The 15,400-nt window shown below is 39.5% G+C and overlaps 1 protein-coding gene across 1 annotated transcript; it reads right to left on the bottom strand.

Moving 5' to 3' along the window:
• Positions 1-1,817: 1,817 nt before the first annotated feature.
• Positions 1,818-3,705, bottom strand: CUNH6orf141 (chromosome unknown C6orf141 homolog). The gene has a single exon (XM_008691951.2). It carries the CDS (start codon positions 2,977-2,979, stop codon positions 2,374-2,376), a length of 606 nt encoding a protein of 201 aa, XP_008690173.2. The 5' UTR covers positions 2,980-3,705; the 3' UTR covers positions 1,818-2,373.
• Positions 3,706-15,400: the final 11,695 nt, after the last annotated feature.

Below are 15,400 nucleotides of genomic sequence, written 5' to 3'. Positions count from 1 at the left end.
GGCTTGAAACCTCCTCAAAGACCCTATGAAGCAATGTGTACCTTAGGCCTTTGAATCATAGGATAAATATCACAAGATGTGGGGGTCATTTCTAAGAAATTTAAGGATGTATTTAGTGTATTTATGTATTTAGTGATCCATTAAATGCTGGGAAAAGCTCTCCAGCTTTTTTTCTTTCAGGAATGTAGAAAAGAGTCAATAAAAAGGGCTGGTTTGGGTTGTACAGGATCCCTTGTGTTGTATGCCTTCAGCTTTTTATTAAATAAAAGACTAATGCTCACTTTGGATGAAAGTGAACTAAACAATTACAACACCACTAATAGTAACAGTTAACTTTGAGCATTCATTATATGTGAAGCATTATTTTAAGTATTTTTCATTTAACTTAATCCTAGGGAAAAAACCTTACGACGTTAATACTATATATTATCCCTACTTAACAAATAAGGACACAGAGGCACATGGAGATGAAGCACTTGCCCAAAGTCACAGCTAGTAAGAACTGAGACAGTTCTAAACCCAAGAAGCTGAACTGCAGAGTTGGCCTCCACACACAAGGCAACCAAATGATGTTTTGGTCCGTGTTAAGGAGGCTTTTCTTGCTGACTATATATTCAATGTTCCATCACCTGGGGGCACATAATGACTCACAGCTAAATTCATCACGTCAGGTCTGAAAACTGTCTGCCAAGAAGTTTAACTTCACACAGGGGCCAAAGTTGTTGGAGGAAAAGATAATTCACTTTATGGGGCCTATGTTACCTTTTCTACAAAGTAGCTCTGAATACAGATGAGGTCAGGTGCTGTATTCCTCTCTCAAGTGTGGGTCTCATAGTCCCAAGAACTGCTAGTGGTGATCCTCCAGCCAAAAGGCCTTGCAGGACTCATGGGCATTAAGGTATTTCTAGTACTTCCATAAACATGAGTCAGAAAACCCAGGATGCCCTGTCATCTTTTGAATCCTTACAAGTAAGTTGCACTGAAGGCCGTTCTCAAACCTTTAGAAGGGAGAAGATCCTATTCTTATCTACTTAGTAAGCCGAGGCAATTGCTAGCTGTGTGACTTACCCAGGCCACATGACCTCTACACGTAGGTTGGCTCATCTATAAAACAGGGATGTATCTTACCTATCTTGTCTGCCAGGAGGCAAGAGGTGGATCAGATTATATTTGAGGACATTTCAAACTCTAAACTGAAAATAAAGAGCACAGAGAGAGGAGTGAGGTGGGGGCACTGTTCAACAGTTAGTCTTCAAAAGCCAGGTCCCACTTAATTTGGTTAATTCTTGCAGTAACTAACTACTCCAAAGTCAAGCAGTTCATCTCTGGAGGGAATGTTTTGCTCCTCACAGATCTCCAAACCAGACCACACTCCTACAGAGTTAATAAAAATGGTCTTTAATAAAAAAAGAGGAACAAATAAAAAGACTTATTTCAATAGAACCAGAAAAGACTTTTTTCCCCCCCAAAGCATCAAAAGATGTATTTTCAACCCAATTTTGAATACAAATGTTATTAATAAGAAACTATGGACAGCAGTAAAATATACAATTATTTTATGGCGAACTATACATTATCTACCTTTAGATCAGACTTATCTGCCATATTTAAAATATTAAAATAAATAAAACCCAGATAAAAAGCATTTTTACTAGACCAGATACTTTAGGGGTAGTAAAGCCCCTTTAAATGGCATTTAACCTTCAAAGCAAGGTCATCTGTTCTCCCCCTCTTCTTTTCCCAGTTTTTTCTTTTTTTTTTAACACTTAATGAAAAAAAGGAAAATGTGCACATCATAAGAAATTAAAAAGGAAAGATTTTGTTTACTTGCTGCTTTATTTTAATTTTCCCATTCCTTTTTACTTTCTTTTTCAGCTTTAAAACAAGCCTCTCTCCCCATCTACTCCCACTCCCATCGCAGAGCACACCTCCAACTTCACTTCTGAGTTTAGGTCTTAAAGAGAGAGCGGGGAGGCAGGGATTCGTATTGCAAAAGGCCCACATTTTACCAATTTGAAAATACCTTTCCTTCCCCTCTTCCAGTGACTTAGGTCCCCAGACCGTCACAGTATTTAAGACACAAAGGAGGTATTATGTTGCTCACAGATCTTCATTCTGTCTGGCCCAGCCTCTGGTCCCTGCTGTTGGTTAATTACAGGTTGGCGTTCCCGGAAGAGCATTTTCTTAAGGATTATTGCTCATCCACCAGCCCGCAACATTCCTCAGGCTCCTCTTTCCTGTTTCATATCCTCCGGCAATCCAGTCCTTGGGGACCGTGAGGTGATCTCCCCGCAGCGTGGTCGCGGGGCGCCTCTCCCTACGCGGGGACAGCCGGGGGTTCTCCGGAGTCCTGGCGCCCTACAGCTTCGTGCTTCACTCCCTGTTGGTGCGAAAAGTGATCGCGCTCATGGAGTGCTCCTCGGTCCGTGCGGTCATGTGGCCCTTCGTCCATTCGGTCCATAAAACTTCTTCTGTCATCTGATAGTCCACAATTCGCACGAGCACGGACTTGGGTGGGGCTGCGGGGTCCCGCGGCAGGGCTCTGAAGGGAGCGTCTACACGGCTGCCAGAAATTCGCTTTTCTCGGGGAAAGAGAGACGGGCAGTCGGGTTCCCGGTCGTCTCCGTCTGCCTGGAAAAGGTCCTCCCCACCGATCAGTTCTTCCCGTGCAGTGTCCCCTTGAGTCCCCAACCATCTCTCTGGGTGCAGAAGAAAGAGCACTTTCTCTCTGACCGAGGGCTCACAGTCCAGGTTCTCAGCTGCCGGGCTGTTCTTGGCAGCGCCGCCTCGGCTTCCGCTCGCCCTCGCCCCTGCTGCCGCCCCCGCCACCGCTGGATTCCGGGTGCCAGGAGCCAGGGGAGCCCAGCGCCCCAGCTTGCGCGGAAAGGACCCAGCGCGCCCCAGGATGCCCGGAGCGTCCGCCAGATTCGTAACCCCGCGGGGCCCCGAGGCCCTCAGCCCAGTAGGGGGCTCATTCATTCGTTGGCTCTTGAAGCGGTTCACGCAGCAAACTCCCGCTGAGCTCGGGAAGCGCGGGATCTGCAAGGTTTGGGTTTTTTTTTTTTTTTTTTGGCACGCCCTGCCGGTGCTGACCCCGCCTCCTGTCGCTCGGCGCCTCCCAGTCCCGTCCGCCTCAGCCTTTCTAGCCTTTTAAAGACAAAGAGCCTGACATTCCCGCAGTCCCTCCTCTTTCTCCTTCTTACCCTCGCCCCTAGCTCTGCTGCTTTTGTCGTATTTCTCATTCTATGCGATCTTGCATCTCAGCTCTATTGTAGTTTCCACCTTCTGTTTTACTCGTGCGCAGAGGCTCAAAAGACACCTCGCACAGCGCCCCCCTGAAATGCCCGCGACGAAGTGCCCTCTTCTTTCCCAGGACGCGCCTCCCCGGTGAAGGAACAAGGAAGTTTTCTGGTTTTAATTATCTGATTTAGTCAAATTCTTGTGAAAAGGGTTTTGTGTCCAGTCCAAATCCATCCCCACCTGCTGCCAAGATTATGGAATGTAGATCTAGGGAGCAGACTTTGAGAAAACGGCTTTTGGTTTGTTTCTTTCTTTGGGATGTCAGGGTCTGTGGGACAGTGGTCGCTCCTGTCTTCACATTGGTTATCATCAATGCTTAGGCCAGGAAGGGTAAGTTTAGTGGTTTGGATCAAACAGAAACAAAACAAAAATAAATCGCTAGATGAACGTCTTCAGGATTTGAAGTTCTGTGTTCACCTCGTTTTTTAAATTTACTCCTTCACTCCTTCCACTTCCTTTCTCTTTAACCCCAGCGGTTAAAAAAAGTATGTCTCTCAGATTCTGGAAGAAAATAAAAAGTGTGTATCTCTGGGTAGACTTTTGGAATCTGCTCACTGGCGAGCACACTGACACACTGATCTTTGGCAGGGGTGAACGGGGGAAACTAGCTAATGGAAAAAAGGGAAGCTTCGTTTGGGATTGCCAGTCCATCTTTAGTAACAGGTATTCGTTTCACTAGAAAACGCTCACTGTTTTCCTATCTACTTTAGAAAAATGACTGCAATGGTGGACATTTCTTCTCCCATATGAAAGACCAAGTAGTGTGGTGAAAGATATTTTGGAAAGAGAGGACCTTCTGACATTTGCCATATCATATATATGTATGTGTGTGTATATATATATGTGTATATGTGTGTATATATATATACACACACACATATGATTTTTATATATGTGTATATATATAAACACACATATACATATATATATATATATATAAACACACACAAGTTTTGAAGGAGTGAGAAAATCTAGGTCAGATCTGGCGGACCTTGGGCTGGTTACTGCTAAATGGCAGAGTTTGTGTTTTAGACCGGAATTGTTCTAAGCACTCTATATATTTAAATTCATTTACTCTTCACAACAAACTAAGCAAGTAGTGCTACTACTATAGTCTCATTTAGAACTTTGAGGAACAGGGAGGCTAAATATTTGTGCTAGGTCAAGCACCAATAAACAATGGAGCCAGGATTCTAGCATGTTTAAATGCCTCCTCCTATTTCCAGTCACTCTCATTTTAAGCCTATGACTTCATGTTCTTTTCTGTTCATTTACTCAACCAGTAATTACTGAATGTGTGATAAATGTCAGCCAATATTCTAGATGATGGGGACCTCTGGGAGAATGAGCCAAATTGTTTGTCCTCTTGAAGTTTTCATTCTTCACACCCTTGTCCAAAAGTAGGATGTAATAATACCTTAACTTTAACGTACACAAAAATCATCTGAGGTTTAATGCCTTACTCTGCTCTGAAAGATTCTGTTCTTAAGAGTTGGGGTAGCACTCAGAGTCTGGATTTTGAGCAAGCCTCCCAGTTATTCTGATGCTAGTGGTCCATGGACAGCATTAGGAGAAACATTACCAAAAAGCTACAGAGATAAACTCTAGGCTTTTTTTTTTTTTTTCCTGCTTTCAAGTGGTAATAACACTGCATTTTCCTTCCTTGCAGGGATGTCGAGAGAATTTCAATGAAAGTGTTTGTATATCGAGGGAAATGTAATGTAAACCACAAAATTTATTACTTTTATTATTTATTTATTTATTTATTATTTATTTTTTTGCCTTTGGAGATTGTGAGGGATTAGAGTGGGAATGAGGAATGGGGAAAACCTATTTGCTGAGAAATGAAACAGATTCATCTGTCATGTTGCACCTGAATTTTGACATGTCAAGAAGTTTGTATTAATGCTTAAAAGAATTTTCACAGGAAATGCAGAATAAGTTAAACTTCAAAGAGATAAAGTCTAAAAAGAATATAAAACAGAAACAGGTAGTGTGCCTCCAGGATAGCGGTGTCTGCTCTGCTTTAATATCTCAAAGTGCCTAAAAGGCTAAATTGAACCCATTTACTTCCTCTCTGAGTTGCCTACAACACTTGCAAATATGCAGCCATTGATGGATAGTAACACAATTTCTATACCTAGGATTGAAAACATGGTGGCAGACTCTATACCCTAGTAAGGTCGAAAGAAGCTTGTCGTTAATAGCCCAATCTCCCAGGGACCAGCCCCTCTCATTTGGCCAATTAGATTCATAAGTTATTCTAAATACTGATGATATAGTATCCCTCTCAGTTATTCTAGTACCTCGGCCTTTAGAACGTTTACCCTCCACTTGCAGATCTAACCCCTAATGTGTCTGTGTCGGGAGATAGGGTCTTTTGGAAGTAATTAGGGTTAAATGAAGTCATAAGGGTGGGGTCTGATAGGACTCCAGCCTTACAAGAAGAAAGATCTGTCCCTGCTCCCCACCTTCCGGGTGAGGACACAGCAAGACTGTGGCCATCTGCAAGTCAGGAAGAGAACTCTGGCCAGAACCTGACCATGCTGGGATCCCAATCTTGGACTTTCAGCCTCCAGAACTGTGAGAAAATAAATTTCTGTAGTTGAGCCACTCAGTCTATGATGTTTTGTTATGGGAACTTGAAATGACTAGTATAGCAACTTTAAATGGTTCAAGGAAAATACGTTTTATCATAAGGATATTGTTGTTAAGAAGACGAGCTGACACATTTGCTAGGAAAGCAGAAGGAGCAACTTTAAAATGGGTAGGGAACCAAGCTGTTGCAGAGAGATAAGAAGTTGGCGCTATACGAACAGATTCCATTGCTGGACTGAATGAACAACTCTCTCACTTGTCCTTGTGGCATTTACTCAGGAGTCAAGTTCTCACTTGGAAGTACCCAACTGCCTGAGTTTAGGCAACTTACTTACCCCTTGACAATGTAGGACAGTAAAAGGAAAGATATAGTCAAAGAAGCCTTCTACAGTGGAAAAGCAAACAGCTGGTCTACCACCTGTACAGTAGGGAGAGCTAATACTCCAATAGAAAATCATGGTATTGTTAAGAAGAGGTAATAATAATAATAATAATACTGATGTCTACCACACTGTTATAAACGGAATTTGGATATGAGAGTGGCAAATAAGGCATTCTGGATATGACAACATTATGAGCAATGATGCAATTGTATATATAGAGGTGTGTGTAGAAAATAGTTTTATTCTTGACATTTCTCTTCTCACAAATCTAAAATACTCTGTGACTTTATTCCCATGGCTTCAACTGCAACCTGTATACTAATGAGTCTCAAATTTATCTCTTTTATAGACCATGACACTTACTTCCAAAATTGTAGTAGATTGTATTATTGTCTCAAATTATTTACTTCCTTTTCCTGAAAGAGGATCGTATTTCCTGGCTTGTTTATCATAGGACTTGCAATGCTCCCTCTACGGGAGTGCGCTTCCCTACACCACTGATGCTGGCTTTGGCCATGTGACTTGCTTGGGCTCCTAGGATGTAAACTGATGTGACATCAGGTGCATCTGAGCAAAAACTTGAGAGTCGCTGCAAGGTTGGCTCTGGGCATGCCTCTGATGAGCGCCGCTGCCTCAGCTATGATCAGAGAATGAAGACAGCAAACGCAACAGAGCTGCAGCTGATACGTGTTCTAAACAAGAAACAACCTTTTGTTATTAAACAAAAAAATGGGGGGGTTGTTTCTTACCACAGTCTAACCTAGTGAAATATGTTTCTCCTCAGTTTTCTATTGGGCATACCTTCTGAATGTTCCATGATTCCAAAGTACCTCAAATTGAACCCTCCATTTATTCTCTTAAATTTGCCCTCTTTTTCTCTGTTCCTTATTTCAAAAATAAGTAAGACTGGTGATTCTATTGTCTTCATTTTCCCTCAGAAGCTACCCCGACCCCACATAGTTAATATTTAACCAATTGTTGCAGCTGCCACGTTTTTTTTTTTCTTCTGTCTCTTCCTCTCCAATCCCTGAAACTACAAAAATAATGTCAGACTCTTAGGCGTGGCATAAAAGATCTTCATCATCCTACCTAGCCTATCCCTGTATACAGTTGAGTGAATAAAAAAAAGAAGGACGAACAAGCTGCTCAAATGAACACAAAGTACAGGTTTGAAAATCATGTGAGGTTATTCTATATAAATAAGATCCAGCCTGGACCTTGAAAACTGTCAGCCTTTGAAAAGAGACTTCTATCATATTTCCTTCGAAAGCTACGCTTCTCATGACCTGGAGAACTTAGACTGTGCAAAGATCACGCTGGACTGAGTCAGTGGACTTTGGCAGGTCATGTTCTCTTGGGTGAGTCTCCCAATGTCTCCAATCATATGTTCTCATCTGAAGGTATAAATAATGTCTGTCCCACTTGCTTCCCAAGGCTGCTGTGGAGATCAAATGAAAGGATCCTTCTGGTAACATTTTGGAAATTGTGAAGCCTGAAACATATATTTAAACAATTTTAATTCCAGTATAGTTGCCATACAGTGTTGTATTACTTTCAGGTATACAATATAGTGACTCAATAATTCTATACATTCGTCAGCGCCCATCAAGATAAATATACTCTTTAATCCCCCTCACCTATTTCACCCATCTCCCACCCACCTCCCTCTGGTAACCATCAGTTTGTTCTCTATAAGGAAGAGTGTTTCTTGGTTTATCTCTTTTCTCCTTTGTTCGTTTGTTTTGTTTCTTAAATTCTACATATGAGTGAAATCACATGTTATTTATCTTTCTCTGACTGCCTTGTTTTGCTTAGCATTATACTCTCTAGATCCATCCATGTTGTTGCAAATGGCAAGAGCTCATTCTTTCTTATGGCTTAGAAATATTCCATCATCTATATATATCACATCTTCATCCATTCAACTATGGATGGACACTTGGGCTGTATCCATATCTTGGCTATTGTAAGTAATGCTTTAATAAACATGGAGGGAGCATGTATCTTTTCCAGTTAGTGTTTTCAAATTCTTTAGGTAAATACCTAGTAGTGAAATTACTGAATCTATTATCTATTTTTAGTTTTTTGAGGAACCTCCATACTGTCTTTCACAGTGGTTACACCAGTTTGCATTCCCACCAATGGTGCACAAGGGTCCTCTTTCTTTCTTTTTTTTTTTTTTAAAGATTTATTTATTTATTTATTTGACACAGAGAGAGAGAGAGAGCCAGCAAGAGAGGGAACACAGGCAGGGGGAATGGGAGAGGAAGAAGCAGGCTCCCAGCAGAGGAGCCTGATGTGGGGCTAGATCCCATAACGCCGGGATCACGCCCTGAGCCGAAGGCAGACGCTTAATGACTGAGCCACCCAGACACCGCAGGGTTCCTCTTTCAACACTTGTTTCTTGTGTTGTTGATTTTTACCATTCTGACACGTGTGAGTTGGTATCTCATCATGGTTTTGATTTGCATTTCCCTGATGATTAGTTATTCTGAGCATCATTTCATATGTCTTTTGGCCATCTGTATGTCTTCTTTGGAGAAATGTCTGTTCATGTCTTCTGCCCATTTTTAATAATTTTTTTGACATTGAGTTGTATAATTTCTTTATATATTTTGGATACTAACCTTTTATTAAATATGTCATTTGCAAATATCTTCACCCATTCAATAACTTGTCCTTGAGTTTTGTTGATTGTTTTCTTCGCTCTGCAAAAGCTTTTTATTTTGATGTAGTCCCAATAGTTTATTTTTGCTTTTGTTTCCCTTGCCTCAGGAGACATATCTAGAAAAATGTTACTATGGCCAATGTTAGAGAAATTACTGCCTATGCTCTTTTCTAGGATTTGTATGGTTTCAGATATCAGATTTAAGTCTGAAAAATATTTTTAATTTAATTTTTTAAAGTTCATTTTTGTTTTTTAGAACTGGGAATCTAAAGCAAAGCTTTTAATGAGGTCCTCAGGGAAAGATGCAAAGGTCAAGGGCTAGAGCTAGGGAATGAGAACCAGACTCATCATCCGGGAATAGAGGAGCAAATGTTGGTAGTTATAAATGAGGCATGGGGGGAGTGGGGAAGAGGAAGAGTGAGAATGTGGCAATTCTGTGAATATCAAGCAGCTTAGCCCAGGGGACTGAGATAAAATGGAAACTGAGGCAAACTTTTAAAATGAGATCTTTGTTTTTAAATTTTGAGTGACCAATATTTGTGTTCCTAGAAGAAGAAAAAAGAGCCTTATGTTTACTTAATATGTAGCCCAGAGACTAACTTGCTATATATATATATATTTAAAATTTTTATATTATATATATATATACTTAAATGAAACATTTATGCATATTATCTTTTCACTCCATAAAGAGGTGGTGACCTCTAAATGATGTTGGCCAGGTACTTTGAAATTTGGAGTTAAAAGATGAAGCATACCAGGTTTGTCAGTTAACTGCAAGGGCTGACTCATGAAGCTCTGAGTAGTAGCTGCTTAAAAGAGATTTTGAAATTGCAATTCAATGTCAGCTGCCTGCATCACCCACAGTTTTAAAGTATATTCATCGTCATTCTCTCCTGTCAAAGATCAAGATATAAGACTGAGCCCTCTCATTGAGTGTGACTAAGAAACTTATTAAACAGGAAATTGAATCATTTGTGATTGAGTCAGCGTTTAATGATGATAATGAAAACCCATGTTCTTTGTCGTATAACCATCTTGAGCATAGACAAAAGTTGACCTGTTCGATAGCAACATATACTGTTTTCCAGAGATAATTTAATCTTTGACTCAATGTGAGTGAATTAATGTTTATGAATTATTTCAAATAAAATAATCACGTGAGTTAGTAAATTAAAGGTCGTGATCTTTATACCCAATCTTGATTAGGTTATAATAAAAACTTTTAAGGGGAGGCAAGGCAATTTTTCTTCCCATTATATTATTATATTAATTAAGGTACATGTGACCCAGGTAAGGGTATGACAGCTATGGAAATCCTCAATATTTTACATCCAGAGAGACTTCATTCCCCAAATAGCTAGCTGTTATAATGTGCTACATTATATCAACAAAGCAATGAGTGGGTAGAAAATACCGAGTCTCTTGCTTAGCAAGTCTGCAAACAAGTTGATCTGGAATGTTCGTGAACTGAAAGTAACTGTTAGTAATAATCTCTCTTTTTCTGTTATACATACTTCATAATTCACCTCTCAAGGGCAAGGTTTGGGTTAAATGGTAAAGTAGGTTCAGTTGGTCATTAATAATCTCACCACCCAGCTCTACTCCACCCTTTTCCTCAGCTCTTATATTAAGGATAATCTTATGTTCTTATTTTCAACGCCATAAATTCATTACGAAAGCCATGGAATTTAGCCTTCCTTCAGTTTTTTAAAAATTTAATTAATTAATTTTTAAAGACTTTTTTTATTTTAGAGGTAGAGTGTGCAGGGTGGGGGGACACACGGGGAGAAGGAGAGCCCCAAGCAGACTCCATATTGAGCATGGTGCCTGATGCGGGGCTCAGTCTCAGGATCCTGTGATCATGACCCTAAGATCATGACCTGAGCTGAAACCAAGAGTCAGCCGTTCAACCTCAACCCACTACGCCACCGAGGGCCTCCAGGCCTCTTTCAGTTTAATACTCCTGATAGCTATCCTTTCCTCTGACCATTCTTTGTGTCTCTTCTTCCTCTTCTCTGCACTTTCTCTTCCCTTTTTGCTTGTTTGTTTTTGTCCTTTATGTAGCTTCTTCCCTACTTTCTAATGTGATATAGAGCAGAATTAAAGAGTGTGAGTGGTGGTGTTACCTCCTCGGATTTAGTTCCTACTCTTGCCATATTAGCTGTGGGACTTTCAGCAACATACGTACCCTTCCTTTGCCTTCCTTTACCTGAAAAGTGGGGTGAGAATAGCACCAATCCCCTGGGGTTGTTGGGATTGAATTAGCATATGTCAAGTCCCTGGAACAGTGTCTACCACACAGTAAATGCCATTTCCCCTAGAATGAATACAAGTGGGGATTTTCCTTTATTTCGTTCACTGCAATGTAACTATTACTGCCCTATTCCCAATACCAGAACGGTGCCTGACATCATTGTTGAATTAACTAGTTTTCTATTTCTATCATATTTATCTCCTCCCCCCCCTTTGGAGCCCTGCTTCCTCTTTCTTTCCTTGTTGAGGACTCTTTGTTTCTACTTCCACATTCTTGCCTCTCAGGTTCCCGTCATCTACTGCTGACCTAAATTGTCACCTATGTCTGGGTTTAAAGTTTTTGAGTAACTGCAAATTCAATATTTCTTAATAATCACTAGTCATGGATTTACCAATGAGAAGGTAAAAAAGAAACCCTTAGTCAAGACAAAATGAGAATAACATCTTCAATGTAATATTTTATATTAAAATATTATATTTAATAAAATCTTTTAAAAAGATAAATATTATATTTAAATTTGTGGTGACTTTTGTCATTTGTACAGTTTGAGCTGCCTGTAAATCTGCCACTTTTTACCAATGGTTTTGATTCTAACACAAAAATAGTTGGAAGACTAATATAATAAACAGCTGCTGTACCCATCACCTTGATTCACTAATATTTTATCACATTTGATCTCTCTCTCTCTGAGTTGAATTTTTTCTGCATTCCAAGTTCATGCATTGTTTAAAAGGCAAAAGTATATAAATGGGATATATTCAGAGAAGTCTTATCCTCATTTCTATGTCCATTACTTAGAGGTCACTTAAAAAAGTTAGTTTCTGGCTTAATTTCCCTGTGTTTCTGTTTGTAAAATAAGCAGGTCTGTGTTGATATGTACTACTTTTCTCATTTTCCTGCTTGTATGGTATAAGCTGTAACTAGTTTCTCCTCATGTGTATTTGATTACTTATCAAACTCAAAATTTTTTCTTTTATCACTTTTGAATTTGGAGTTTCTGAATTTAGGAAGGTTTTTCTCACATTCAGGTCAAAGAAACAAACCCGTGTTTTCTTCTAGTATTTGTATGACTTTTCTTTTAAAAAGTCTACTTATTTATTTACTTATTTATTTCAGATCAGGTTGGAATTTATTCTGGTATAAGGTGTGAGGTATGAATCCAATGTTATTTTACTTCTTTTCAAATTGCTATCCAGTTGTCCCTTTAAATAAATTGCCATTTATTTAAAATTCTGTCTTTACCTCAGTGACCTGAAATGCCACTTTTGATCTTGTTTTAAACTTTCCTAGATACTTGTGGTTATTTCTGGACCTTTAAACTTTTTCTGTCTCATTGTTCTGCATAATCACGTACCATTACTATACTATAAATTATATAATCTTTTTGTATGTTTTAATATTGGTGGGGTTAATCTCCCCTTTTACTCTATTTTTTGGGGGGGATTTGTATTGCTATTCTTATGTATTTATTTTCTACGTAAGCCCTAGAATAAACTTGTCTGTCCCAGGGAACCTGCTGAGAGGAAATAGAGCAAAATGCAGCAAAAATTCCAATGAAACAATTCAAGAGTTCCTTCTTTGGGAAATCATTGAGAACTAAATTCTGACATCTAGTGTTCGCTGAAATCACTGCATGGTAGTAACCCAATGTCTGATATTCTTATTATACTATGACTATATTATAGTATGTTACTTCTTAAGGGTGTTTAAAAGCTAGAGCGTATTTTGCCTTGGAAAAATGTCGATCTGTTAGCAAAATAGAAAGCTGAACATAAATCAATAAGAGGAATATCTAAATGTTAGCTATTCTTTTTTTGTGATTTTTTTTTCCCCCACACAAGGGCAGGAATAAGAGGAAGTGGAAAAAAATTAACGTAGGAGAAAAAGAAAACGTTCACTTGAGAAGTGAACGAAATTGAAACAGGTCTGATGACATACATGATACCAGCACTGCTGAGGTAGGAGGGGGTGAAGAAAAGAGGAGGGGCTGAGAGCAGTTACTTGCCCTCTTTTCTCTCATTCTTCAGGTATAGTAAGGGCCCCGATAAGATAGTAAAGCAAAGGGGTATCAGCAATTGGGTTTTAGAGTTAAGTTTTCTATGAGAGATTGAGAAACATGGGCTATTAGAAACTTGGGAAAAGGGAACAATGTTGTTGATTCTAGTGGTACTGAGATAGCAAAACCCTTCCATCTATCTTTGATACTTCTACTATTTTCATTTTTCCTACCGAAATAATTTTAATGCAAACACACCAGCCTAGAAGAAAGGAATCATCTTTGTAGTTGGCGCTATGCTATTCCATCTTATATTCCGTTTTTTTTCTTTTCTCTGTCCCTAGTGTTTACTGAGGGTAGCGACAATAGATACAAAACTTTAAGTTTTGTCACAGACAACGTAAGGATATTTAATTATAGTTACTTCATGTTCTTTCTCAAAATTCAAATCACCCAACAAAAATTAGTGATTAAAAATGTAAAATAAGTAGAATCAAAACTTGTAATATTAAATGAGATTCTGTTTTAAAGGATGTGTAAATATCCATCCCCCCAGATTGCACTGTCTTACCTTGCTCCCCAAATTTGAGCAGATTGAATTCTCGATTGTCCTGCTATATTTCCCCCTGTTGGTCTTAGGCAGAGTGAATATTCATTCTTGCAGAAATTCACAGACACTTGGAAAACAAGACAAGTACCTGTCTCAGGAGAGCTGAGCACGTTACCTATGCCGACTCCTTTCAGCATCGTGTGTAGTCGTAGGCACACACACCGTGAAATCCTTGCCATTCACCAAAGACACCTCTCTTCCCAGTGAAAGCCTTTGTGCTGTCTTCAGAACTATATACCTATATGCTTACTCTCCTCGCAGCTGAATTTTAAATAGATGATACAGACTTCACTGTAGTTGCTTTGCATTGCTTTGCATTTAATATTATCACACGTATCTTTTCTACATCAGCAAGCAGGTTTCTGGGGTCCTGCAGAGTTTCACTGAAGGGCTGCCCTGTATTTAAGCAGTGAGTTACTTAAACTATTTAGTTTATTTTTTAATCTTTATGAACAATGTGTAATGAAACCCTTTTCTAGAAATCTCTGTATACTTGCTATTATACCAGGAAGACACATTTTTAGAAGTGGAGTTCTTGGGTCAAGGGAATATGCTTTCTTTTTTCCCCGGGTTCCATGCCTTTTTTTGTTAATAAATATTTCATATTGCAGTGTAACGTCCATACAGGAGAGTGCAGAAATCATAATCCTATAGCTTGCTGAGCTTTCCCAAAGTGAACATATTTGTATAACTCACCCAGGCCAAGAATCAGAATATTACCAGAAACTAGAAGCCACTTCCATCCTCTTCTAGTTACTATTCCAAAGCCTAACTGCTTTCAGATTTCTAAGGCTGTAGATTAGTTTTGCCTCATTTTGGACTTTATATAAACAGAACAGTACAACATGTATTCTTGTTTCTGGCTTCTTCTTCGTACATGTATTAAAAATATTTGATCGTCCATCGTGAAGTTTTTATTCCTTACATATTCTTGGCCTCTCAATGTAATGTGACACCACTGACCATCCCTGTTTTGATATTTTTCTCCTTTCTGTTCCATGACATCATCTCCTGGCTTTCTTCCTTCGCCTATTCCAGAACCTTCCCCTTCACTCAACCTAAAATCGTATATGTCCTCAAGGAAGTCCCAGGAGACCTCAGCCATATGCATGGCTTCTGTTACCATTTATATTCCTATGACTCCTGAATTTAAACCTCTCTCACAGACAGTTTCCCTGACACTCAGATATCCAACTTGGCCCCATCACTTAATAGGTCTCAAAACTCAACGTGCCCGAACTGAACAAACAATCCCTTCTGCTCCCAATTTCTCCACACCTGGTGCTATTTCAGTATTTCTTATCTCGGTGGAAAAATACCACCGGCCACAGGTTTCACAACAGAGACAGCTGGGAGTCATTCTTGACATTTCTCTTTCAGTATACCCTGGAGCTGCAAAATCCCGACAGCTTTTCCTCCTAAATACCTCTGGTAATGGTTCACTTCTCACCAGCATCATTACCAGCATTCAAATCCAGGCTAAACTTGGATCATCTCTTGCGTAGACCATTGCAGTAGCCTCCTGTCTAATTTCCAAACAGATGAATACTCCGCTTCAGACTCTTCAACAGTTTGTATTATACTGAAG

This window comes from Ursus maritimus, unplaced genomic scaffold (genome assembly GCF_017311325.1).
Source record: "Ursus maritimus isolate PB19 unplaced genomic scaffold, ASM1731132v1 scaffold_29, whole genome shotgun sequence".
NCBI lineage: Eukaryota > Metazoa > Chordata > Mammalia > Carnivora > Ursidae > Ursus > Ursus maritimus.
The sequence above is the reverse complement of the archived record's forward strand: the minus strand, read 5'-3'. Positions and strand labels throughout refer to the sequence as shown.